This window comes from Lichenostomus cassidix, chromosome 22 (assembly GCF_008360975.1).
Source record: "Lichenostomus cassidix isolate B80296 chromosome 22, HeHo_3.0, whole genome shotgun sequence".
Lineage (NCBI taxonomy): Eukaryota > Metazoa > Chordata > Aves > Passeriformes > Meliphagidae > Lichenostomus > Lichenostomus cassidix.
Window position 1 is genome coordinate 4,671,160 of NC_139502.1, and position 25,424 is coordinate 4,696,583.

The following is a 25,424-nucleotide window of genomic DNA, read 5'->3' on the forward strand; positions in this document are numbered from 1 at the left end:
AGGATTACCCAAGTCCAACCCCTGGCCCTGCACAGGACAGCCCAAGAATACCACCACATTTTGTCCATGCCAAATCAAAATAAAACAACTTCAGCTGGAGCCAGACAATGTTTGAAGCCCCAGCTCAACAGACCACTTCACCCGAATTAATCACAGTCCAGGTGTGGGGCTGGACTCTGCCCTCTAAACACACCGAAAAGCAGGTTGGATTTCATGGGATCTGGACGACCAAAGGCCCTTCCACATGCCATCAGTGCTCCCAAAACACACTGCATTTCTATGCTACCCAGCTATGCTGATCCAACAGCCTCTGCCTAGAGACAGCAGGTATACTAACAAATCAGGAATAGCCTCATCCAAACACAATTAGGCAGAACCTCCTCCTAAAATCCTGCTGAACATTCCTCCCAGAGACATGAGTGCTGCCCATCCAGGAGCAAAGGAGAAATGCAGCTCCATGACCTCCCAGCTGTACATCTGAGCTCTGCAACAGTAGCTACAAAAACATCTCCACAGATGTTTCTTCCCTCGGCAAACATTGTAAAGATTTTCCTCCAATCACATCCGTAATTTTTTTCTGAGGCTATGCTGAATAACCCAAAAGCAGTTGTGTTTGAGGAGAGATCACTCCACTTTTCAGTTAAGGCAGTCAAATCATTGGGCTTGAAACTGTCAAGTGACCAATTTCCACTTTCAAAAATAAATAAAAAATCACTGTTTCATTTTGGATTTTCTCCATCACTCTTCCACAAACAAATTAACAATACCTGGAATTACCATAGCTCCTGGTAAGCATTGTGGATACCACTAAAAACTTTATTCTTCAGGGTTGAAATTCTTTTCCAAGATGGACCAACAAGGCATGTGGTTTTCCACTGAGTTATTCCCATCTTGCTGTGTTTTAGCTTCATTTCATCCCCCTCAATGCTCTGCATGCAGACAGCCCACTGTGCTTCAGCACTGCAGCTGCGGGGAAGCCAAGTGCAGTTCAGATGTCTCCTAAACTGTCCTGGGAACATTCAGCCTCCAGGGACAGCCAGCAAGGCATTTTAAGCTCCAGCTGTACCGGCAGGCACTTAAAATTAAGTGCTCTGCTGAACCAGGAACAAAGCCACTCCACTTGCACAATTCCAATACTTACTGATTCTTATCCATCAAGAATTATGTCATATTTTGCCTTATCTCACCAGCCAGAAGAACTTCCTTAGCACTTACCTTCCTAAGTACAAGGGCAGGCTCACTCAGGTTTTGTTTTTTCCCCATAGTCAGGATGCTATGATCCAGTTACAGGAAAATCATAGTGACTCCCTTGCATGGGGTGTTTCCAGCTCACCATTTCCAAAGCTTTACTAAAACACAGTAATGTGTTTTTCCCCCAGTCACAGCCACAAGCAGCTGTCACACAGACATTGCACACTACCCATCACTGGACATCATCACCTGGCAACACCAGAACAATTCTGTCTGCTGCTGTCCTGAGGAAGCCATCCTCCACCTCTGACACCTCTAATGGAGCAACATAGAGTAATTCAAAACAGGAAGCTTTTCCCCTAGTTGTGTATATACAACAGTAACTCCTTCCAACCCAAACTATTCTATGATGTGATTCTTGATCCTAAAGCACCAACATTTTTGGGCATCTTTTCCAGAGACAGAGATGGCTACAGCAAACCTCAGCTTTGGAGTCACTTAAAAAGTGGAGTCACCACAAAGAAAAAAGGCCAAGGAAAACAGTTGGGCTAAAGTTAAACAATACAATCATCTGTAATTATGTCAGGCAACAGCCAAGCTCAGCAGAGCTCTGCAAGCACATCAAGGAAAAGCACTCTGTGCCAGTGCTGCTCCCCGACAGCACCCTGGGCCAGCTTCCAACAGAGATGAAGGGATACTCCAGGTTTGGCTCCCCACACCTGCAAACCCAGGACAAAGATGGACAAGTGACTCATTTGTAGGACAGGGAAAAGAGCTGCCCTGGGATCCTGTCCTTGGAGCACACTGGGGCTGCTAAGCTGCACAGACCTCAAAAAAAAACCTTCCTGTGACAGCTGGAAGTGTCACCGGGACCACACGACGAGTTTCGAGGATAGTCCCCAGCAGCTCCTATAAAAAGCATCACACTGTCCCACAAACCCAGCAGTGTCAGAAAGGAAAACCAAGGAAAACAGTCCCTACTCATCATGTCTCATGTCATAATCTGGTGTGGCCCCTCCACACAAGCAAACATTTGTTGGCATATTTTAATATGGGCTTTTTATTTTAATAATAGCTCCCCATGACGAGCATCAGGATTACAGAGCTATTTTTGTGGCTATCAATCTGCACCAATACATTCTTTCTGCTGCCTTTATTCCACTCTTCCACTGCCCAGCAGGAGGATATTCCTGCACATACCTGCTAAAAACACACCATTTCAAATCCCATTTTCCCTGGTTTTATGCCACTTCTTCATCACTTCTGAGCTCTTTGTTTCCAGGACAGGATATTTCACCCCAAATTATTTTCTGTTCCAATATTACTCCTTGTTATTATCAAATGTGCCCACAAACCAGGAGCAGCATTGTGAAGTGCTCTGCTGTGATACAGAACAAGGGATTGGAATGATCAGGATCACTGCACATTGCTCTTTATGCTTTATGAAGCATCTGCAACACCGTTAAAGTCACAGAGTGTCAGCATTAACACCTCTAAAGAAAAACACAACTCACTCATTTTGTTTTTAAAGTTATTAAAGTTGTAATTCAGAAGGCACAGTAATGAGGCAGACTTTGCATTAGGGCTGTAATATCCAAGGTCATAAAAGTATCAAAGGAAGACTGGTACAATCTATGATTTACTGAGTTCACTTTGGCACATTATCTCTGCTCCCACTTCCTTCACACAGAGATAATCAGAAATACAAGCAATGTGCAAATAATTTCTCTGTTCTTCGAGCCATGGTGTTAAAAAGGATGTTACTAAGGTGGGGAAACCTGTGATTAATAAAAAAGGGCAAAAAACTTAGAATTTGACCAGAGAACATTTGGGTCAGTGTGCCAACACATCACTGACAGCAGCAGCATGAGGCACAGGCCCTGCTCACCCAGCTGACATCCCTGAGACCTACTCTCACACAGGCGCTCTGCAGCCTGGCTCCAGAAAGAAAATTTGTGCTAGAACTGCACCTTCAGGTGGTCCCAGTCCAGATGAGAACCCTCAAACCACAGCATCTCTTTGTAAGAGAAAGCAGCAAGTCATCCCTATAGGACAGGACTGAAGGTTCTCGCTCTCATGAAATTTTGGGTATGGCAGAACATGTTACCAACAGAAGAAACATTTTAGAGGTTTCCCAGCACTGCCAGGTACCACAAAGGGCCCTCGCTGTTGTCAAGAATCCAGTGTTAAACTGGACATTAGATCTGTTACTCCCAAGGTTGTTTTGGTCATTGATCACTGATGCAGACAGACAGCATTTCCCACCCCTCTGTTTCTCAGCAGGCAGGAGGAGGTTGGCTGCTCTTCCAAACCCTGCAGGTGAAGGGGCACTTCAGTTTTCCCAGAGAGAAGACACCAGACTCACTGCAGTCAAACAGAGCCCAGCACAGCCTCTGATACTGAATTCCTTTTCCATGCTCATCTCAACCCCAACACCCCAAAGGTGAGCGTCTGGGGCCTTCAAGTCTCCCCTCCTCTCTCCTGTGGTTTTACAGCTTTGTGACTGACATACAAAACTGCACAGAAAAGCAGTTTTTATTCCTGCCCCAATGGAATCAAATGGAGGTAGGCTGAGCATGACAAAATTAGAGAACAGAGAGAGGCTTTCCCTAGCCCTGTTTTACCCTCTCCAGGCTGCGGTAGGATGGTGGTGAGCAACACAGGCCTGTGCCACTGAGACAGCATAGCCACGTCACCACATCACAGTGACACGGATTTCACCCGAATCAGCCTCTCACAGGAAAGACTTTGACACTGCCCATAGTCCCTTCCCAGCACATCCTCTAACCTGTTCTTTCACCACTCTACTCACACTCCCCACTGCTGCATGCTCTGCAGCAGTTTATTCCTGGGTGTTGTCACCCTGTCACCACCAGGAAGTCTCACCAAAATCTCTACTGGATTTCAACCCCAAGTTCTTCCCTACAGGCCAATGTAGCTATAACCAACCTTTTCTCCACAACCTCCTGGGTAGCTGGAAGGATTCTATCGAGAGTCTTTTCCACATTATCCAGCACAAGACTAGAAGGACTCAAAGCAGTGGTGGTTGTAGTAACGTTCTCCTTGGTGTTTGCATTGTTGTTTTAGTACTACACGTTGGAGCAACACGACACTTGGAGCTTGGGATTTAATTAGTGCCTATGACTCACTCTCCCACCCAATTCCATAATTCTCTGGTTACATTAGGGTATTTACATGTCATTTTATATCCATATAAATGAAGATTATTCACCCTCAAGTTGCAGGCACAGAAAACACAGAGCCTATCCCAAGGCACAGGCTCGCATCACATCTCAGGAGGACATGGACAGATCCGACGTTTGTTCCCCACAATCCAGGCTAAAAAAACAGGATTTTCTTTACCTGGGCTAAACTGTTGTCAACAGTCTGCAGGCTGAAGCACAAAGCATTGACAGGGTGTGCTCAGCCACAGGCTCACACAGAGACCCACAGGTCTGTACAACATCTGAAGGTGGCAGTGAGGACAGAGATGACACACAGGACACACCACACACACCACAACACAGCAGGCTCTGCTCCAGGAGGGCCTGAATGTGGATCTCCTGGTCTTACTACACCCAAATGTCAGTAAACAGTGCACGTATCTGCGTGTGTTATAAACCAGAGTCCAGCTCTGAACAAGAACAAAACAAAACCTCATCCCCTGCCAACAGCCTCCCCAGCTGAGAAGAGCAGATAATAACACTATTTTAAACAGGGCCTCTCTCAGCCCAACTTTTCTACCTCAAAGGAAATCACAAGCTTGATGTAGTTGTTTTTTGTATTTTTTAAAGTTCCTTGACTTATCTAAAGTGTAACAGTGCCAAGTTTAAAGGGCTACTTCAATCTAAAGGCCTGTCCCAGCATCTCCCCAGACCAGTATTTGGAGCAAGCTATTTCAAGGAACTCTGCGTATCAGGAACACAAAGCACTGGTCTCTGCAGGGCAGACAGGAGGGCTCTGGGCAGTGCTGCCCTCCTTCAGCTCAGAGCTCTAAACCACCAAGACACAAGTCCTTACAGTCCACACAGACCTAAAAGAAAATGAGACTGCAGAAAACACTGTACCACACTTCCTTCCACCACAGCCCCTGGGAAGCTCCCCGTGCTCATTTATAAGCGGAGAGGTACAGCTCTCAGTGTCTGATCTAATCATATTCACCAGTACAGGGAGTTAAACACACTAAAACAAAAATCAGCGCAGATTCTGGGTGTTTCACTGAGCTTTCAGTTGTGGCTTCGTCTGTTCCTTTGGGCTGTTTCCACTGCCCCTAAACAGCACTTTAAAAGGTTTCATCCTGCAGTGGAGATAGAACTACTCTGGAAAACTTATCAAATCAGATCTTCAAACATCAACCGCCAATTAAATAGTCTGAACATTTAAGAGTTATCTTGAGGGCAAAGAAGAAAGGGCACACCACTAACTCCAGCTGAAAGAGCTTTGTCTGTGTAAGGAGGAATGGTCACAATAACTCAAATTTCAACCCTGTTCTGACCATTTTAAGTGGCTGTAGGAGGCAATCAGAGCTCCAGAACTCTAGGGAAAGTAGACAGCACCTAGATACAGCATAGAGGACATCGAGTATTTAATGACAGGAAACCTGAAATGGGCACAATATCAGGGGAATCAGCTGAATCCTGCATATCCCCAGATGGAAAATGAGCTAAGAAGGTATTTTTGCAACAAGATCAGGAATTTAAAAGTGACCGTAATTAAAAGACGATTGTAACAGTGAGAACTGTAAAAAGTCAGGAGAGCTCAGAGCTGAAGTGAATATACAGGAAACACAGCTTATATTTTATAAATATTTGTAGTGATATTTTAGTTGAAGAAATTATACAAGGGACACAGATACAGGTTGTGTGTCAAGCCAGCCAAGGACAGAATCCTCCTGGCATAGGACAAACTCTTGAAGAATATTCAAGCTTTGCTGGGCAAATCACCAGCTCCCCTTCCCTCCCTGCAGAGCATGTGCACAGCTTGTTCCCTCCTAGCAAATGCTGGCATTTCCCAGGCTTCATCCTACTGCCAGAGGAAAGCAGTGCCGGGAAATCAAGGCGGATTCTGTGCTCACCTCGTCCATATTCACAACAGCAGCTCTGAGCAGGGCAGGTAATAAACTCACTGTTTCACATAGTCCATAGCAGAGAAACACATGTGCAGCCCTACAACTCCACAGCTCCCAAAGTTAGGTACAGTCCTTCCAATAATAACCCTTTTAGGCAGCCAGAAATTCTCCACACAGCTCACATTCAAGCACGGAAGGATTTTATCTGCACATAAGCAATAGCGTTTTCATGTTAAAGCAGCAAGCAGAGGAACCTTCATGGCTGGCCAGCAGAAATCCCTCGGGCAGCCTCACGCTGAGCGAGTTCTCCAGGCACGGAAAACCCAGCATCTGCGTCAGCCTGGTGCCCACACAAAATGCAACTGGGATTCAGTGGGAGGTGGGAAGAAAAAGGGAAAAAAACAAACAACCAGCTTCAAAGATACCTCTGGGGTCCATTGGACAAAACCCATCATCAGGGCAAAGGTCTGCTTCCAGTAGAGCAGAACAGCCCAGGCAAAGCCCTGCTTTTCCCAATTCCTTCTCACTCCCAACTCCAGAAAGCAGCAGCTCTTCCAGCTCCAGCTGCAGCACTGCTTAAGCTTTAGGTTTAAATACCACCAGGAAAACTTTAATAGAACATCCAGCACATCTGAGCAAAGGACTTCTCTCCAGATAAAACAAAGGCTTGAGCTTACACAGAGTTCATGGGTCAGACTCTCAGCCAGGGGAAAGCAGGGCCATAGTCAGCCCTACACAGATTTACTATAGCTGAGAATCCTAATGTGATTATCCAATATTACCAACATAATTATAGGGCCCTTGCTTAGTGTCACTCCTGCAGTATCTAGGCCATGACAAGACAGATTTAGATTTACAAGCTCCACCCTCTGCTTTTAAATAGGCAGGACGTTACCATCGTTAATGTTGGTGTGGCAGCCCCAGCCACAAGCACCTGAACTGTGCAAGATAATGTCACCAGGAACCTTATCCAACACACAATATAAGCATGGCCTTTACCTCTCCTGATTTTAGGAGAGCAAGACTGGTTATCTAGGGATTGTGGCAGTTTTGAGAGTGAACGCTCAGTCTATCAGCTGTGACACTCACATCAGCAAAGAGACACAAAATATTTATGTAATTTTCACTGCATGGATTACATGGAAAAAACATAACTGCCTCTTGTCACTTCTCTGGGGATTTATTTTGACAGAGCTGATTTAAAACCATTCAGGTTCATTTCTTTGCATGTTTCAGGACCCAACCTCATTACAGACCTCTAGGAGACACCCCACTCCCCACACAATTCCCCTGCAACTCCCAATCAGGTCCATGGAGAAGGACAAAAGAGGAAGCTGTAAATCATAACACAGCAGAGAAAGAAGGTGAAGGAAATTAATCTCTGCAATGCAACAGCATTTTAGAAGCCTAAAATAATGAGTGGGCAAGATCCAGCCTGTGCATTAAATCCACACTCTTGTCAGAAGCTCCAAGTCCAAGGGCAGCAGTAGCTTGGCACTACCCATCTTCTGAGAACAGCAGCAGAGCACAGCCCAGACACCCCAATTCAGCGGTATTAAAGTCTCCCAGTATTTGCAGTAGTTGTGACAGCAATTTCATAACAAACAGCAGCTCACTGGAGGCGATGGAACTGTACTGGCTGTCACAGCAGGAAGCACTTTTAGGTGCTCACGTGGGCAGATTTGCTGGGCATGTGCTCCGTTTTACAGCCCTGTGCATCTACTCCATTTCTCCCTGACAGGCAGACTTGGAAAACCAAATCTGATAGAACAGTGTTTCATTACTATGCAGCAAGACATGCTGCCTCAAAATAGATTACTTGGCAAGGCAGACTCAGTCCCTCTCTATTGTAACAATTTTAGTCCTTGAACTTCCACTGTAAGCCTGAAAAAAAAATAAATTAATGGGTCATGAATAACTCACAGCTTAAAAAAATTAAAAAGAATAATTTGTTTAGTTATCAGTCAGCCCTTTAAAAAGCACATTTCAGCTGCTATTATTCCAAGCAGCTGCTAATAGCATCTGAGCCCTTGTTCATCTCCAAGTGAAATTAGCACTGGCATCAACATGCTGCGGAGCATGACAGGCTCGGAGTGAACACAACTGGAACTGCAAAGCCAGCAAGAAGCTGCAGCAATTGCAGGCAGCTGAAAAGCTTCCTTAGAAAGGCAAGGAAGCAGTGAATCACGCTGGCAGGAGGGGAGAGAAAAAAGCAAAACAAGTCAAGCAGAGAGCAGGTTGTAGCTAGAGGTGTAAAGGAGGTAGAAAGCAAGATGAAGGCCAGGGCTGGGACTGGTTTTTAACTGGACTGGCTTGCAAGGGCCAGGCAGAGCAGGCCATGGAGATCTGAAGTGCCATGGTAACAGCATACTCCATTTGGGAAGCAATTATGCAAGGATCCAATGACAGTTCATGGCAACAGACAAGTTAGACACTTAGGAATTTTGATTACTATGGCAGCACCCAGACATCCCTCCTGAGCACAGCAGCAGGAGAACCACAAGCAAAACTCCACTACATACATTCTAGGAAGGGCCCAAGCTTACATCCAATTGTCAGAGCTTCACAGCAGTGTATGGAGGCTTGTCTCCAACCAGCTGCTTCTGCTTAAACCCAGGAATCCAGGTTTCAACCATTCCAGGAATGCCATGTAGCTACAGGTTACAGGTACCCTTGGGCCACAGAAGTGCCACCTCCCTGAGTAACAGGAAAACACAATTTAAGGACACATCCCATTCCTCTGGAAGGGCATATGCTAATTGACTCCTGAAGACAGCAATGAACTTTTCAACTCCTCAGTCCATGCCAAGCATGGAGAGAGGTATCCACTGTCCCACCAGGCAGCTCTCAGGGAATTTAAACCCCCAGGTACAGCCAGGAGCACGCAGTATCCATCATTCAGCATTTAACAGGAAAAAAAAAATCAGCTCTACATGAAACAGGGCTTTGAGTTTTCCACACATACACGGGTAAGGAGGAAGAGGTATGAACTATTTGCCTGTTCATTTGTCAGATGTCCAGGAACAGGAAACAGTTGCAGGCGTCCAGAACCTGCAGTCTCGTGACTGTTACTCACCAAGCTTGTAACCATCAGAGATTGAATTCATCAGTTCAAATGAACTTAAACAATTGATTTATTTATTTATTTATATCCAAACTTAAATATGTCACTGAATGCATCACCAGCAGAAAAACTTTCAAAGGTACTGTTGAAGGGTTTCTTAGGTTGTTAAGTTTAAAACAAAAGCAAAAGGTAGAAAACCACCATCTGTCTCCCTCCAAAAATAGTATCATTTTAATTTTTAAAAAAATCCAATACATTTAATCCTATCACATGTTCTGCTGAAAGCTGGGTGAACAAGGTTGAGTTTGTGTGTTTCCTGTGGTCTTCATATAACATCAGATCTCCAGAAGATCCTGTGTGTCAACTATCACACCATGATCAGCTGTACCATCACAGCTGCTTGTACCTCACAGCCTCTCTTTGAAAAGGCCTCCTAAGGCAGCAGCACACAAATGTATTCTGATACCAAGCACAGTGCTGAGCATCAGCAGGCACAGGGAAGGGCCAGGAATCTCCAAGGAGCAGGGACAGGCTTTGTTTTGCATTTGCATTATGTGACATAGGGCCCTGGTCCATGATAAAAGTTCCTGGATACTATGGTGACATGAATATTAATGACCCCGTGATTAAAACACCAGACAAGGAGTTATATTTGCATTTAATACAAGACTTTGTCCCTGCTCTCCTACACAGCCCTTATCAAATGGCTTCATCTTCATGGGCTTCAGCTTCTCATTTGTAAAATAATTTGATAAGCCTCCCTCCCACCATCCGTTTGTCAGCTCTGCAGAGAGGGGATGGACACAGAACCACAGGTTGTGGACACTTCACACACGGAGCCTTTGTGCTCTTCAGAGAGCAAAGACAGCTCAGCAGTTCAAACTACAGCTGGGAATGTGGCACAGAAACAGAAGGGTATTCACATATCCAAGTACATCTTCTGACTCAAAAGCAACAGGTAAAGGCCAAAAGAAAGGCTCTGACATTCAGCAGATTTTTTCTTGCCAGAAATATGTGCCAAAGACTCACAGGACAGTGTGACCTGCCTGTAATGCCCCTTCCCCTTCTCTCTGCCACACTGTCTCTCCTCCATCCTTTGCCATCCCACAACCCACACATCAGGGCTCTATGACGTATTTCTTTATCTCCTTACAAACATAACCAATGAAAACCACAAGCATAAGAACCAGCAGGATCTCATCAGTTGACAGCTGGAGCTGGCCTCATGTGTCATCTTACACTGACTGCGTTGTGACAAACACACAGCCACCAAAGAGCTCCAGGCAGAACACACTCGAATGTGCAAGTAGCACTGGCTGGAAATCCCAGAGAACAGCCAGTGTACGCTAGGTGGAGACCACACCAGCTGCTCCCAACACAGCCATGAGCATCCTGCTGAAGTTTCCTACACTGCAAGAGGGAAATAAAGCACAGAGACATCAGAGGAGTTTAGTAGGTTCCTCTCAAGTGTGTATTTGCCTAATGGGACATTGACAGAAGAACCTTAGTCAGACCAACCCATGCAATCCTACAAAGAGAATCCATTCTAGCCCCTGAGCCATCCTTGCTATATCCTGCCTTTCCCCAACTCTCTTCCAAAGACACATGGCACTGCCTGCTCCCTCCAGCCAAGATCTCCTGCCTATTTGTGCTGTATCCCATCACTACTCCCCACCCACCACCTCTATGCCTGTCCAAGGAGAACTGCTAGAAAATCTGGGTGAAAAGGCAGGTGTGGCAGCACCTGAGTCTCTGCACACATGCAGGTGCTTTCACAGATCCTTCTAACTCCAAAGGGTATTTTCTTTAAGAATCTTACTGTCTTGTTCATGCCACCAGCTATTTGCATACCCCTGGTATTAGACACTTCTTGCCAAAGGTCATGAAGAGAGTTATTAGACCACAGCCATGGGCCAAGAGCAGCCACAAATAACCTTCATGTGGTCACACTGCAGCCGTAAGTGAGGATTTCCCATCGATCCACCTCCCTCCTCCCAAGCAGCGGCTCAGCACCAGAGAGAAGGTCTTTATGGCTGAGGCACTTCACAAGTCAGAAGCCATTAATCCTTCAAAGGGTCACAACAGGTAACTAAAGTAATACTGAATTACCAGGCAGGTCATGCAGAAAAGGCACATAAGGCAAAAGGCCTGCACTTCTGTGCTTCTCACATCAGCACTGATTACTTGTATTCTGAAGCATTTGAAACCACTCTGAAAGCCCAAATTTTGCGTCACTCTCACAAACATCTGAATAGCTCCTATACACAACCTGGCATAGCAGTGAAGTCACAAAAACATGTATAACACACCAAACCAAGGGGTTCCTCCTGATTGCTCTGGTGCTTTGATGAGTGACTGATGTTCAGGGACAGCCACAGGAACCAGGCACATCGTGTCCTCATAGAGCATTCTACACACCTTTGAGACAAGCTTGAGTTTATTTTACTGCTGCCATTTGTACAGCAAAAGCACATGTCAGCCCTGCAAGCGTCATTTCACTGAGGAGAGACAAGCTAAGATATCATCTGAACAACAGCTGTGCAATTAGGGAGCCTCAGAAGATCTTGCATTTTGCTCTCACACCCTCAAGAACAGCTTGCCAGATTGCTTTGTAAGTTCACACAGGCACATTTTGGGGTCCCCTAACACAGGCCTATGATCATCTAATGGGAAGGAGAACCAGTGTGTGACTAACAGGGAATGAAGATCAGCTCTACCTGCCCTCATCACACCACCAGCCAGCTTCCAGCTCAGCTGTAGGGGGATGCACATGCAAGTCCTGCTCAGGGAACTCGGCTGCTGATGGCTTTTTTTATTTTTAATCTATGAGATCACCTGTCACTGGTACGTAATTTGTTTCTGCAAAATCATGAAGCAAACCAGATGCTATTAGCATCTTGTTCCAAAAAAAGTCTTTAATCCAATCCTGCAACACATGGCCCAGGGTCCTGGTGTCACCAGGGGCTCTGCCACAGAGCAAGTGTGAATTTACACCCTGATCACACGTGTGCCAAGAGCATGTTCACTGAAATCACAGAGAAGCAGCACTTGAGAGGAAACACAGACTGCAATTAAAGCACCAAATCTGGAAGGCCAGAGATCAATTCCTGACTTGGCCACACATGCTCTCCATTGCTTCACCTCCCTATCTGAGCTTGTAGCAGCCCTAAAAGGGATGGAAGGACACACTGACAGACTCTGCCAGGGCTCAGATACTCTGGGTAGTGAGAGCTCCTCACATTAGAGGAGCTGCAGCAGCTCCCCTGTGCTTTCACTCTGCTGCATCACACTGTAGGCAGCTAACAATAACCTTCATTTCATTTAGTGGCAATTCCTGGACCTCCTACAAAAGGAGAAAGTTTCCGTAATGACGAAGAGCCACAAATGAGAATTACCTTGCAGTGCCTCAATTAAGCCTTTCCAAATCTCTTCCTTGTGCTTGTAAATCACTGTCAGTATTGTTCTTACTCTCAAAAAGTACAGCAGCCAGTATCTGATCCAAGGAGGTTTGTTTCCAGCATGATACAGCCACAAGGACATCCTGTGCTTCCCCCATCCAAGGAAGCCAGCACCCTTTCCTGGGAAACTTATAGTTACCTCTTGTTATCAGAAGATAACTCCTCCACAAACCGAGTTTGCTTATGGCATGTTCTCCTCAGAGACTTCCTGTCTCCTTCCACATGTTGAACACAAGTAAACACTTAGCACAAGTGAAGGCAATTGGTTGTGACTTTCCAGAGGAGCAGCACCAGCCCTGTAGCTGGCACCCTGCCTTCCCAACGGGCATAGCCTCAGCCTGCCCAGAACACTATTTACACTGAAAAAAAGTCACCTTCAAGGGAAGCAGCTCCCAGTCCCAACACAAGTGTGCAGCAGCTAGCCAGTCCTGAGCCCTTATTAGCCATGACTAATGCAGGTGGGTGAGCTTGGAAGGCAAGAAGTGCTAAATCCAGAGTGTATTCCAGCTTGTCTTCAGCACATTTATAACTTCCCACCTGCTCTCCCCAGCTGCTGACAAGCTCCTGCACAAAGGGGAAAAGGCCCACACCACAATAAAAGCATTATGGCAGTGCGCATTCTCCTGAGATCCACAATGTCAGCACTGATGTTGCAACCAGAGATTAGTAACCTGTTCCTTTATGACTACTAGAACACTTCTGCAAGACCCCAGTCGGAAAGTTAAAGCATGTATTACCCTCAGCCAGAATCCTAAAACTACGCTTTCTTATACTGACAACTTCATAGCAGGACTGCTTGAAATAGGAACTATTTTGGTTTAGCATGTGAAGTTCCTTCATGGGATGACTGCAGGAGACTCCCACTCCCATGACTGCACTGGGCTAATACTGCTTTTAATTGTGCTTTTAGCTACCACAGCTGTTACGTAAGGAACCAGCCCCCTCAGGTGCAACCCAGACCCCTTCTCTGACAGGCTGCACAAAGCTCACAAGCCAGGCCAGTCTCTGGCCTACACAACTTCTTGCACACTTAAATCTACTAACACCTGCTTTTCCTCCCTAATTACACCTCAGGACCCAGCACACACTGTCCCAGCAAAAGCTGTGCTACTAAAAGCACCAACACACTTCGGGTACCTCAACGTTTACCAAATAACTCCCTTGGGATTCTTCACAAGTTCCCCTGGCTTCTACCCTCAAAAAAAACCAGATTGCTAGAACACAGAATCAAATATGCTACCTAGCAGAGCAGAGTGCAGAGTACACGTTCTGCCTCACAAGAAACACACAAAAAGCAAATGGGGAAAAAAAAAAAAAGAAAATCACGTCCCATTCCAAGAGGAGAAACAGTTTAATTCCGAATCCAAATGTCACTGGTCAGCTGATTAGCAGGTGGCCCTTGGCTGAAGCTAGAAAGCAGTAACTCACAAAATACACTTCAAAGCAATGTTTTGAATGCAGCCACACCGGAATTGGGTTGAGAATCATATAAATCTCCAAAATTTACCTCAGATGTGGTTTGCTTTAAAGTGAAATTATTTCAGAAAAAGCTCACAGGTATTTTCAGTGGTTTCAGGCTATGGTGCTGCAAGGAAAGGAGGTGCCAAGAGTGAGCAGCGCAGGAGTCAGCAGAAACCCTCTGCACTCACCCCAACCATTCAACGGGGCAGCTCAGGGAATCCCCTTCCTCACCAGGCACGGGTGGAGCATTCACAGCCTCTCCCAGCTGCTTCCTACATGCACTGGCCTGCAGGTCTGCTAAGGAAAGTCAGGATGAATCCCACGATGTCCCTCTTTTTAAAACTAAGGAAAAAATACAGCTGGCAATCATAAGCTGACTTTGTGACTTTGCACTGGTTTGTAATATCAACCATTAAATGCTTTCAAATCATCACTAGTTACTAGCACACAAACATGTACCTGAAAAACTTCAGTGAGATATCCAATAATTATTAAACCTGAACTCCTTACTTACACACTTTAAGCGAAAAAGACCTTCAGAAAAATAATACTAATTTTAAAAGTAACTTTTCACAGACCTGCAGAAATGCAGCCTGTACCTTTTGCTAGAAGCAAAGCAAGACAAACAAAACTGTGCTCAAACACGTGCCCCATCAATGTTTACACACCTTGGGTCAGCTCAGCACTCTCTTACAATATTGTGAGTACACAGAGCCATACAAAACACAGAGGCCCTCAAAAATGGGACACTGGGGCAATCCCCACCCTGTTTAAGCTCAGAGGAGTACCTGTGGTTTATGGTACTTTGCCACATATGCACACCTCTCAAACTCATTAGCAAATTTCTAACATATGGCAACATTCTTCTCAATGTTTCTGCTGTTTTGATGCTCATCAGAGGGACATCCACCTCTCTACAGCTCCAGTGTGGGGCTTTGGGATGGGCTTTTGTTTTGTTTTTTTCCCTACACATAGGCAGAAACAAAGAGTGGTATATGATTTGATCACAGTGTTTTGGTTTCTTTGCAGAAAGAAAACAGACAGGCCGCAGCCTGACTCAGCCCCACACTGCAACAGCTCCTGGGCATTCACCTCTGCTCTGTGAAACACCAATTACCCCAAAACCAGTCACAACACCCCTAAGCCCACAGTGGGGCACTGTGTGACTTTAAACCTGGCTCTGCAGACCTCCAGAGTCAGCAGCTCTGCCTTCCCTCCACAATCAATCCTCGTGCAAACTTTGAGAATTTTTCAAGACATTATTTAGATTAGAGCAGGACAGCTACAAAGACCCAACTAGGAATCACCTATCGCAACACTCTGCAAAAAAACAAAAAAAAACCCACTGATTCACCAGTATCATAACACCAAAACCAACTCCTCAAATTCCTTCTATGTTACTCCCATCTACTTCCTTCCAAAAAGAAGGAAGGTTCCTCCCAGCCTAGGAAGGCAAGTATCCACACACAACTATTTTTCAGGGGTTGGGGAGGTGCACCTAACCCCAGCAGATATTTTGGGGGATCTACACAGAAGCCCAGGGGCACATGGAGCCATTTGCCACCTGGCACACGAAGTGATGCAGCCCAGCCAGGGTGCACTCCTCATCAGCAGGGTTGCTCAGCAGAATTCAGGGTGACCAGGCACAGCTCTGACAGACAGAGGTAAATCCCAACACTTCAATTCCAGAAGTTCTGGTTCAACTCATCTCCTCCACACCATTTATCATTTCATTGATCCTCTCTTTTAAGCCACTTTTACATCTCATTTCTTTTAATGTCTCACATGCTGCACCGAAACACAGGCCTCCCCACTCCCTCCTAAAGCAACGGGGATGAGAGGTCTTTCCTTCCCAGACACGATACTCTTCCTACAAAGTGCTTCCCAGGGGACTTTTCCTTTTAGCAGAAATAGTCAAGAGTTGCCTTTTCAGCACTGCTGAACCACCACTGCAGATACAGAGAGGTCTTCCAGCAGAGGTTTCAGCCATCAGGAGTGCAGGGACCGGGCTGCCCACGAGCTCCCCAGGTCTCCAGCTGAGTCAGGGAGAAAAGGCTGTTTACCAGCACACTCAGCCACAGTCATGCAGAACTGCAGCACTTCTGACCCACTCTGCCTCCACAGATGGCCCAACTTTCCTACAGAGGAAACAGCATTTTCACCTCTCTGCTCCCATCAAAAGATGACAACCTCCAAACCAACATACCACCTCGCTTTTGTCCCCTTGGAAGCTTCACTCTGCACACAGAAGGATTTCACAGCAGAGTCTCACTGTAAGGAAAATACTTATGCAGCACCCTTCACCAGAACTCCCTCTGCCACACAGGAACAGAACACAGCACCTATTTCACAGGTGAGCTTGGCCTGTGTGTGAGGATCCCAGAGCTGCAGCCAACCCTACATCCCACAGGCCAGCCAAGAAAGCAGCAGTTGCAGGGAAAAGCCCCCACAAGCAGCAGTTCCTCCAGGACATCGAGGTAGGGAGGAGAGGCACTTCTCCCAGGCAATCTGTGCTACCACCTCCACCTCTGCTGCAGCTCAGCCCTGCTGAACAGGAGAGCCCAGTGACACACGGCTTCGCTTGCCGAGGCTGTCAGCACAGGGCAGAACCTGCCAGCAGATTACTCATCAGCAAAAAAAGCCTCTGCCTTCTCATGTTACCAGGATGAAGCCACCCGGCATTAAAAAGAGACTCTGACAGCTTCTCAAGTTTAGCTCATGTAGGTCCTAAGCTTCCAAGGCCAAAAGGGCCTTTGAAATACCAGTCAAGACAAACCTACATTGCAAATTTCAAGGAAAAAAAAATCACTACAGTTACTAGTTAAAAGCCTGGTTTCAGTGCTCCTCTCTGCAGAACATATCAGAAACCACATCTAAAAAACAGTCACAGACCTATTTTCTTGTACACCATGGTAAATTCTTACAAACCTGAACACAGGCAGCACACACAAAGTCCCTTTTCCATTTTAGGGCTCCTTCTGTAAAAGCCAACACAGGTCCTCCCACTCAGCTCTCTCCCAGCAGCTCCCCTCTCCTTCACCATCAATACAAAATACTGTTTTGACTAAAATTGCCCAGGATGCTGCGCAACAGGGACCAGGAGCAGATGTAAGGAGGCCAACATCTCTCCAAAGGTTGAATCTAAGGTTACCAGCCAGAGCCATTCAGGAGGTTCCTCACAGCCCCAACAAATAAAATGTAAAATGATAGTTCAAGCAGCAGAGCTGGTTACAATTAAACAAATGCCACCAGCAGCTCACTGCACTGCAAGGCCTGCACACGTCATGAGTTCTATAATCCCTGCAATTCATTTTTAGGTCTTTAACTGTTTTATTTGGAAAAAAAAAAAAAAGGCAATTGGGATCACCACTTCCCCCTGCAGAAACTCCCCATGCACAGAAATCTCTCATCCCAGGTCACAGTCAGCTCTGCTCAGCCTACCTATGTGCATGACATAGCTACAAGGAATTTACTCCAGTGTTTTAATCCTCTCTGCTTAAGGTAGAAAAGGAGGAAACAGTTGAATAAAGTTTAAGAGTGAAGGACACTGCTTTTTTTATTTACAGGATCTTGTTCCACACCAAAATATTTGACAATTTTGGTTTGGGGGGTTGTTTGGGTTTAACTCCCAGTTTGGGGAGAAGTGGGAAACAATTAACTTCTGAAATCACCCCAATTTCTAAAGCATTAAAAAAGAAAGACGAATCCAGCAAACCCACACTGGATTTACACATGGGAAGACCAGACACGTCAGCTTACAGACACCACTGGACTGCAATACTGTTAAGGACAATGAAATATTCGGGAATCTGGGGGTAAAGGGGGAGGCTGGGTGCCCGGGACAGCTCAAGGCCTCCCTTTCAGCTTGAGGAGGGAAATGGGGAGGGAAAAGCAGCACAGGTCGAGCTCTGAAAGGCACCGGGGTCTTACCTTCCGCCAGCACCTCGTCCACAGTAACCTGGTGCCGGCCGATGCTGAAGACCCGGCCGATGTAGCCGCTGCCCGGGCCGCTGCTGCTGCCGCCGCCGCCGCTGGTGCCCGACCCGGGCCCGGAGCCGCCCTGCTCTCGACGCGAGTCGAAGAACTTCTTCATGTCTCAGGAGGCGGCAGCTGCCGGTGATGGGGACGATGCCGGTGTCAGGTCCCGAGCCCCTCCTGGCTCCTGCAGCGGCCCCTGAGGGGGGCCCGGGGCCGCTCGCTTGGCGGGGCCGAGCCGCGCTGTCTCCCGGGGACTCACACCTGCAAAACCACAGGAGATAACGTTACGCCCGCGGGCTGCCGCGGGCCCCTCGACGAGCCCCGACCCACAGGGACCCTGGCCGGTACCTCGCAGAGGGTGGCGAGTGCCTCCATTCGCCCCGCGGGGCCGGCGTGCGCAGCCCCACCGGGTCACGGCGGGGGCCGGCTGCCGGCTGGGCCCGGGGCCCGCATCACTGCCTGGCGGCGTCACCGGCGGCCACCGAGCCCGTCAGGGACACGGACCGACCCCGCCGCCGCCCCCCACCGGCCCCATCCGACCAGGAAATGGGCCGTCACAGGAAGTCCCGGCTGCCGTCGGGAGCACCGCCCCCGCGCCTCCGCCAGCTGCAGGGCCCAGCCCTGCCGCTCTGGGGTGTCCCGTCCTGGGCTGTCCCGTCCCGCTCTGCCCCGTCCCGGAATGTCGCGACCCGGAATGTCCCGTCCCGGAGCCCTCAGAGCGCCCCCCGCCCCACAGCGCGGAGGGCGGCGGAGTGGGGGCTCGGCGGGATGGCGGCGCCGCACACGGCACTCTGGGAGCGGTAGTTCCCCGTCACGAGCGGAGGGGGTGCCCTGGGGTGGCGGGCACTACAAGTCCCGGCATGCCCCGCGGCCCTGCGCGGCAGGGGGCGCTGTGCCGGCGGGGCCGCGAGGGGGCTGTGGCGGAGTCCCCTGGCCGGGATCGCCCCTCAGACTGGCCAGGACTGGGCCGCCCCAGGGACAGCGCACGGCGTCTAGGGCCTCTGTGTCCTTCTCGCCGCGAGGGATGGGCGCAGAAATCCTGTCCGTGAGGAGCCACGGCCCTTTGGGGCTTTGAGTGGTGATGGCTATTTACGTTTGTCTTTGAAATAAAGCGCTAAACTCCATGTTTTTGTGATATAATAATAAAAGGCCACTGCAGTGACATCTTAGGATTAACCCGAAGCACGAGGCTTATCTTCACACAGGCCCGGCTAGCACCTGCTTTGAGAGCCTCAAAAAATCCTAAGAACAGAGATATCCCAAGCACTCAAAAGGTCTTTAGTGTTTTACACCTGGTATCTTGTTTTGTAAAGCCTGTGCCTTTGATTTGCTGTTAAGTTACACTTTTCTTTCTCCTTCTTGCTCGACTACCAGCAAGATACTCGTCAGAGGCACTGCAGCTCCTCCAGAGCCCAAAAGCCACTTGGGCCAGGCTTTGGAAAGGTTTAGTTTAGCTTGCATCTTGGAAAACTTACTTTAAATGCATTTTGGGTTCTTTTCAGAATTTTTTTCTCAGAAATCCAGAGATTTTCTCAGCCTATGGCATCCCAGAGCAGCCGACTCCTCTCCGCATGCATTACAGAAGGCCAGAGCTGGGATTTCAAACAGCAGAGGGAAATGTTCAAATGGCAACATTTGGTTTTCCTAGAATGAAGCCCCAGAATACAAATCCCAAGAAGCACGTGGCTGCCAAATGAATAGCTCCATGACACACTACTCTCTTTCCTCTGCTCTGACTGGGACAGAAGAGGAAACCAAAGCATGGTCCTATTTGCCCGATGACTATTATTTCCTGTATTATGGTAATAACTACAGCCATCCTGCTGATGACCCCAGTCCCCAGCAGATAGGCCAGGCCTGGTTACTTTGGGATGACAAAAACGTTTGCCCTTCACACAGCCTTTTTTCTTCATCCGGCCTTGCTTTAGTCACAGGCTTCCAGCAATGCCAATGAGATTGGATCAGCATGTTGTTAATGGATCTAACTGGTTTTTCCTCACAGTATTTGAAGACTTTTAAGGTGCATATGGCTCTGAGAACTGGCAGATAAAATTGCTGGTGGTAACATTTAGCACCTGGATAAATAGATCTGATAGCATATCACGGCACAGTTGTTTTTCTGCTGAGCCACTGTGCCTCCTCACTGTGGATAACACTACACCTCTTCCACCATTCTGGTCCTCAGCAGTTCTTATAGGTGAGGGCCGATAAGCCCACCCTGCAGACCTCAAAGTCCTCCTTTGACCACCTTCAGTCACCCATAATTTGTAGGGTGGCTCCTGACTGCACCTCATCTCCAAGTACACGCCAAGTCCACACAGCTGGAACTGCAATCATTTCAGCCAGGCGGCCAACAAACGTGTGAAAACCATAATTTTTCATTTTGCAGGCTTAAATCTGCATGAAACCTGCTTGGTTGTGGTTTGGGGCTCTGTGATGAATTAATTGCCAGTGATCAATACAGAAGGTTCACATGTCCTTCAGAATAAATACAAACTGGGTAAAGTCTCAGTTGCTTCTATCCATTACTTTTAATTTTTTTTTAATTCCTCTAATGTGTGAAAATCCCTAGGTAACTCAAGACTGAGGTAAAACACCCAGTGAAAAAAGCAAGTCCCATAATTGGGGATTTCTGGGGACTCTGCAGAACTGAACAATTTCCAAGGAAATTGGGCATCTCTGTACAGTACAGGGAAATGACTCATTTCCAACTAAAGAAGATAAAAGCCACTGCATGCAGAGAGCTGCAGATGCACTGCTGAGCCTCCTCCCTGGCTCTGAAAGGGCTTTTTTTAACCATACCTGCGGTGCAATGCAGGGAGTGTCAGACCCATGCACAGCTGGGTCACGCAGGCACACAAACCCCACCTATGACCATTTTGGGGAGCAAAAGCACAACAGGAGCCATCCCCGGTTCCAGATGCTGAGGATATTCTTTATTCCAGAAAGCACAAGGCTTGGCTGCACTGCTGCAATCCCAGTGACCTTCACAGGGATCAGAGGGAACTGAGCCTGAAAGCTCTAAGTGAAAAAGCTGATCAGTGGCTGCAGCACAGACATGGCCTGGTACTTCTCCCATGTCAGCCCAGAGCGACTCCAGAGTGCTCCCAGACTTGTCCTGCTGCAGAGAGGAACCTCAGTCTGACTAATATGCTCAATCCTGAACACCAAATTTTAAACTGCTAAAATCCCATGATGCGAGGTTTAAAATATCTGAGTGTGGTCAGCAGAGCTGTTTCCCTGCACATTATCTCCCTGATCCCTGGTTCTCCTGCGCTGCTCAGAAAATGCATTCAAATCCCTAGGAAGAAGCACATTAGTACAGCTGCATCCCTCTTCATCAAACTTTCCAGACAGCTCAGCATTTTCTAAATAAAAACACAGGCCTGGACAGGTTTCCTGCGGTCCCCGAAGGGCGAGGGCACACTGGCCCCTTCTGGAGAGCTCGAGGAGCAGCAGTGAAGGAGAAAAGAGCCGGCACAGCTTCCTCTGCTTGTGAGATTTAACTGTCCAGGGGAAACGAAGCAATGCTCACATTTTCCTGAATTCACCGCATAATAATAAAGTCTTAATCACACGACTATTTTTATCTTGGTAAGGATGTAGGGGCAGCCACAGCTTCCCTGGGCACCCTGTTCCAGGGCCTCACCACCCTCACCTATTAGGAAGGGTTTCTTCCCAATATCCCATCTAACCCTGCTTCTGGCAGTAAGAAGCCATTTCCCCTTTGTCCTGTCCCTCCAGGCCCTTGCCCAAAGTCCCTCAGAGCTCTCTGAGAGCCCCTTTAGGCTCTGGCAGGGGCTCTAAGGTCTCCCCATAGCCTTCTCTCCAGGCTGAACAACTCCAACTCAGCCTGTCTCCATAAGGGAAGCAGTCCATTTCTCTCAGGAAGTAATGGGAATGGCGTATCAGGCTGCCATAGATCCTGTGAAGATTCCTGTGCGTTTTCTGCCACAGCCTGTGCTTCAAGCTCCACTGGGGATGTTAACAGTAGCCCTGTTTTCACTTTGAATAGCAGAAGGTGAGACAAAACAAGTAGCATCGAAAGCAAAAGACAAATTGTCTGACAGCAAGGGGCTCTTTCGAAGGGAAAAGTGTAGCCCCACAAGTGCCTAATCACCATCCCAACCCCACTCTGGAAGTATTTGCTGACTCCCATCCCCCTTTGGATGGGTTCATGGACACAGGCAGCCAACGAAGCCATCAGACCACCGATAGCCCCAGACTGTTTGCATTCCCTCCTGTTTATAGCTTCAGTGAATAAAAGAAAACAGACTGGGCTGGTGGCCAAGTGCAGCCTTCAGTTTCTCTGTGGGAGGAAGGCAGAGTGGGTGGGTATCTCTGAGGTAGTGTCAGCACAGCATATGCTGGGGGCCAGCAGTGTGGAGAGCCCCAGCACCCGAGATGCTGTTAGTTAGAACTGTCAGTGTGAAGAAATGTGAGAACATCCAGGATACCCTCCTGTGTGCCTGCCCGCTGAACACATGAGCATCCCCACCTTAAAAACCCTGTGATTGAAGCACACTTGAAACGGGGAATTCGACTCCTGGCTGTCTCATCCTTGCAGTGCTCATTGCTGTCTCGCCTTACAGGTTATTGTCTAAGGCATTTGGGGCCCCATGTCCAAGTGGTCTCTCATTAAACGCCTTCTGGGTTACAGCAATTTTCTCAAATCACTTCTGCTCCCCAGCTCCTTCTTGGCCTTATGTGACATTTATGTTTATGAAATCTACCCAGAGAGCCTTCGACTTGCATAGCAGTGCTGGTATGCTGTGCTGAGGGCTCTAAATCCTGCTTGGATTGCTAAAAGGGAGAGTCCTGTGCATTGCCCTAATAATAGAGTGCAGAAGCAGTGCTTCTCATTGTTATGAAGAGCTAAGAACACTCTCATTTCTGATGTGAATTGGAGTAGTTAAGTTTTTCCACCTCAAATGAGCACTGCTTACCTATGTCTGGAAGTGTGTTTCATCTTCCTTCCTCTCTTTGTGTTGAAAGGGCTTTGCTCCAATCATAGATCAAAAGTTCCAGGCTGTCTCTTCCTAAGGTCTTCCCCAAAACACCTCTGACTTGTGGAAATGGCTGTTTCACCTTACATGGTGCTGAACAGCAGGTAAGGACACCCTTAGTCTAAAGGTCAGGAGTGCCCCTGGATCTCTGCAGTGAGCCCTAACAACTGCTGTTCACTTTGGGACTGTTGTGATATTAATACACAGTATGTGAAAATTCTTTACCCTCTTACAAGCACAGAGAAGTCAGTGCTTTCAAAAAGCAAGGGCTAGCTTTCAGCCTCCACCCTGCCTTCAGGTACTGCTGCTATAGAGACAGCAGTGACTGAGCTACAGCATCCAACACACTCCCACAGCACTTGTGCAACCCTTAAATAACCCCATTTTCAGGGGCTGCTGCTTGCAAACTGCCAGTGCTCAGGTATGAAAATGAGCACTGCCCTTATGAACCTCCTGAAAACACCTGCTTAATCCCCAAAGGCCCAAATCCTGACCCTCACTTGGTGAATGACTTCATTAGTGCCAGAGTTTGGAGCTCAGTGAATGAGGTTTCTCTAAAGCTAAAACTGTTAATGAAAGGACACACTGAAAATCTCTCCTCCTAGTACAAGGCTCCTTTGCTCTCTGAGGTGCAAATTTAAAAGGTCAGATCCTTCAAGCAAAAACAAATGCTGCCATTTTCTAGAGGCTCAGCTCTGTTCTCATTGTGGGACTTTGAATAAATACCTCCTTCCTAATGGGCTGCTGCTTGAGCTCAATTTATTTACTTAATGCACGCTGCCCTCCCTGTCTTTCTTTCTGTGACTTAATTTCTATTAAAAATCTTTTGTAGATGGAAGAACAGCAGGATGGAATGGGAATAGAAACCATGCTTGAGGCTTGAACTGAGTGGAGTCTGGGGTTTTCAGTGCTTTGTAACAAGGGTGGTTAAAATAATTGATAGAACAAATGAAATATCCATGAACAGAAGAGTGATGTGCTCTGTCACTGCACCAAGAGGAACTGTAGGCTTGTCCCTTGGCTGTCCCTCTTTTGATGCAAGGACAGCAAAACTATGCCAGATAGTGCTTCCTCTGGAGATATTGAAGGATAACCACAGCCTTTCCACCCTTTCAGAGATTAAGACAACATGGTGAAAGCTGAGCAGACCCTACACAAAGGGCTCCTGGAGAGACAAAGCTTTGTCACCTGAACCTTGTGTAGGAAAGTACAGCAACAACCTTTCGTCTTCCCAAAGGGAGCAGCTCCTATAACAAGGTACAACAGGGTTCCCTAAATCCCCTGTCATTCCATCCACCTTCCAGAGAAGCTCAGTCAATTCTCAGCATGCTCAGAAGCTTTTGTGCCTATTCTTTTTCTTCATTTTAGTCCAAATAATCGTGACTGAATCAGATGGCTCTGAAGCCAGCACCCATAACTAGCCAAGATTACAGGGAACTTAGCTGTATGTTGCATCAGGACCTAGCTGCTGAATGGACTACACTTACATGACTAATTCCAGGTGGCCAAAAGCACACACATGAACATTTTGTAACTTGAAGTATTCCTCCTACTTGGAGCCTCTCCCAGGGGGAAAGAAAGGGTTGAATTAGGAAAATCATGAATGGCAGGATTAGTGCAATACTTAAAGGATAAAAAACTTGCAAAGAAAATTAATAATTCGTGGTGTTAAATAATTACTGTTGCATGTACCAGTGACTGCAGTGACAGAGCCTTCCAGTCCTGGGGGCTGAAGAGACTGGGAAGCAAACAGAATGATGAAAACACACAGGCTAAAAAAATCACTGGCAATGTGAGATGGAGAAACACAGGAGTTCCTGCTGGTGGATTTAAATGGGCCCAGAGCAGGGACTGCTGATGTGAGAAGAAGGGATGAGAATGGAAACTTTCAGAGATGTAGGGAAGAGAAGAGTTTCTCCATAGCGACTGTGTGTCAGTTTGTAGACAGTATGTACTGGTCCACACTGAATCCTGGTCAGGGTCAAGTGCCAGATTTTGCAAGGAAAGAGGCTCTGCAGTGCAAAAGGAGAGGGCTTGAGGCTTGAACCTAGTTTTTCTGTTCCCCTGGTCCATGTTCCCTTGCATCAGCAGTAGGTGCGGTGGAGCTGTTTCAGGAGGCTGAGCTGCAGTGGGAGCTGTAATAAATAAACCATACAGACATGCTCACTGGAACACAGCCTGCCTGCATCCAAGCTGCT

At 47.3% G+C, this 25,424-nt stretch overlaps 1 protein-coding gene across 15 annotated transcripts in view; it reads right to left on the minus strand.

Moving 5' to 3' along the window:
* Nucleotides 1–18,367, minus strand: part of AAK1 (AP2 associated kinase 1) — an 82,647-nt gene extending 64,280 nt beyond the window's left edge. For all 15 annotated transcript variants that reach the window (XM_085080757.1, XM_085080769.1, XM_085080766.1 and 12 more), the window contains exon 1: nucleotides 18,173–18,367. In XM_085080757.1, the coding sequence (XP_084936883.1) occupies nucleotides 18,173–18,335 (163 nt within the window). In that variant the 5' untranslated portion in view covers nucleotides 18,336–18,367. The remainder of the gene's footprint in view (nucleotides 1–18,172) is intronic.
* Between the last annotated feature and the right edge of the window lie 7,057 nt (nucleotides 18,368–25,424).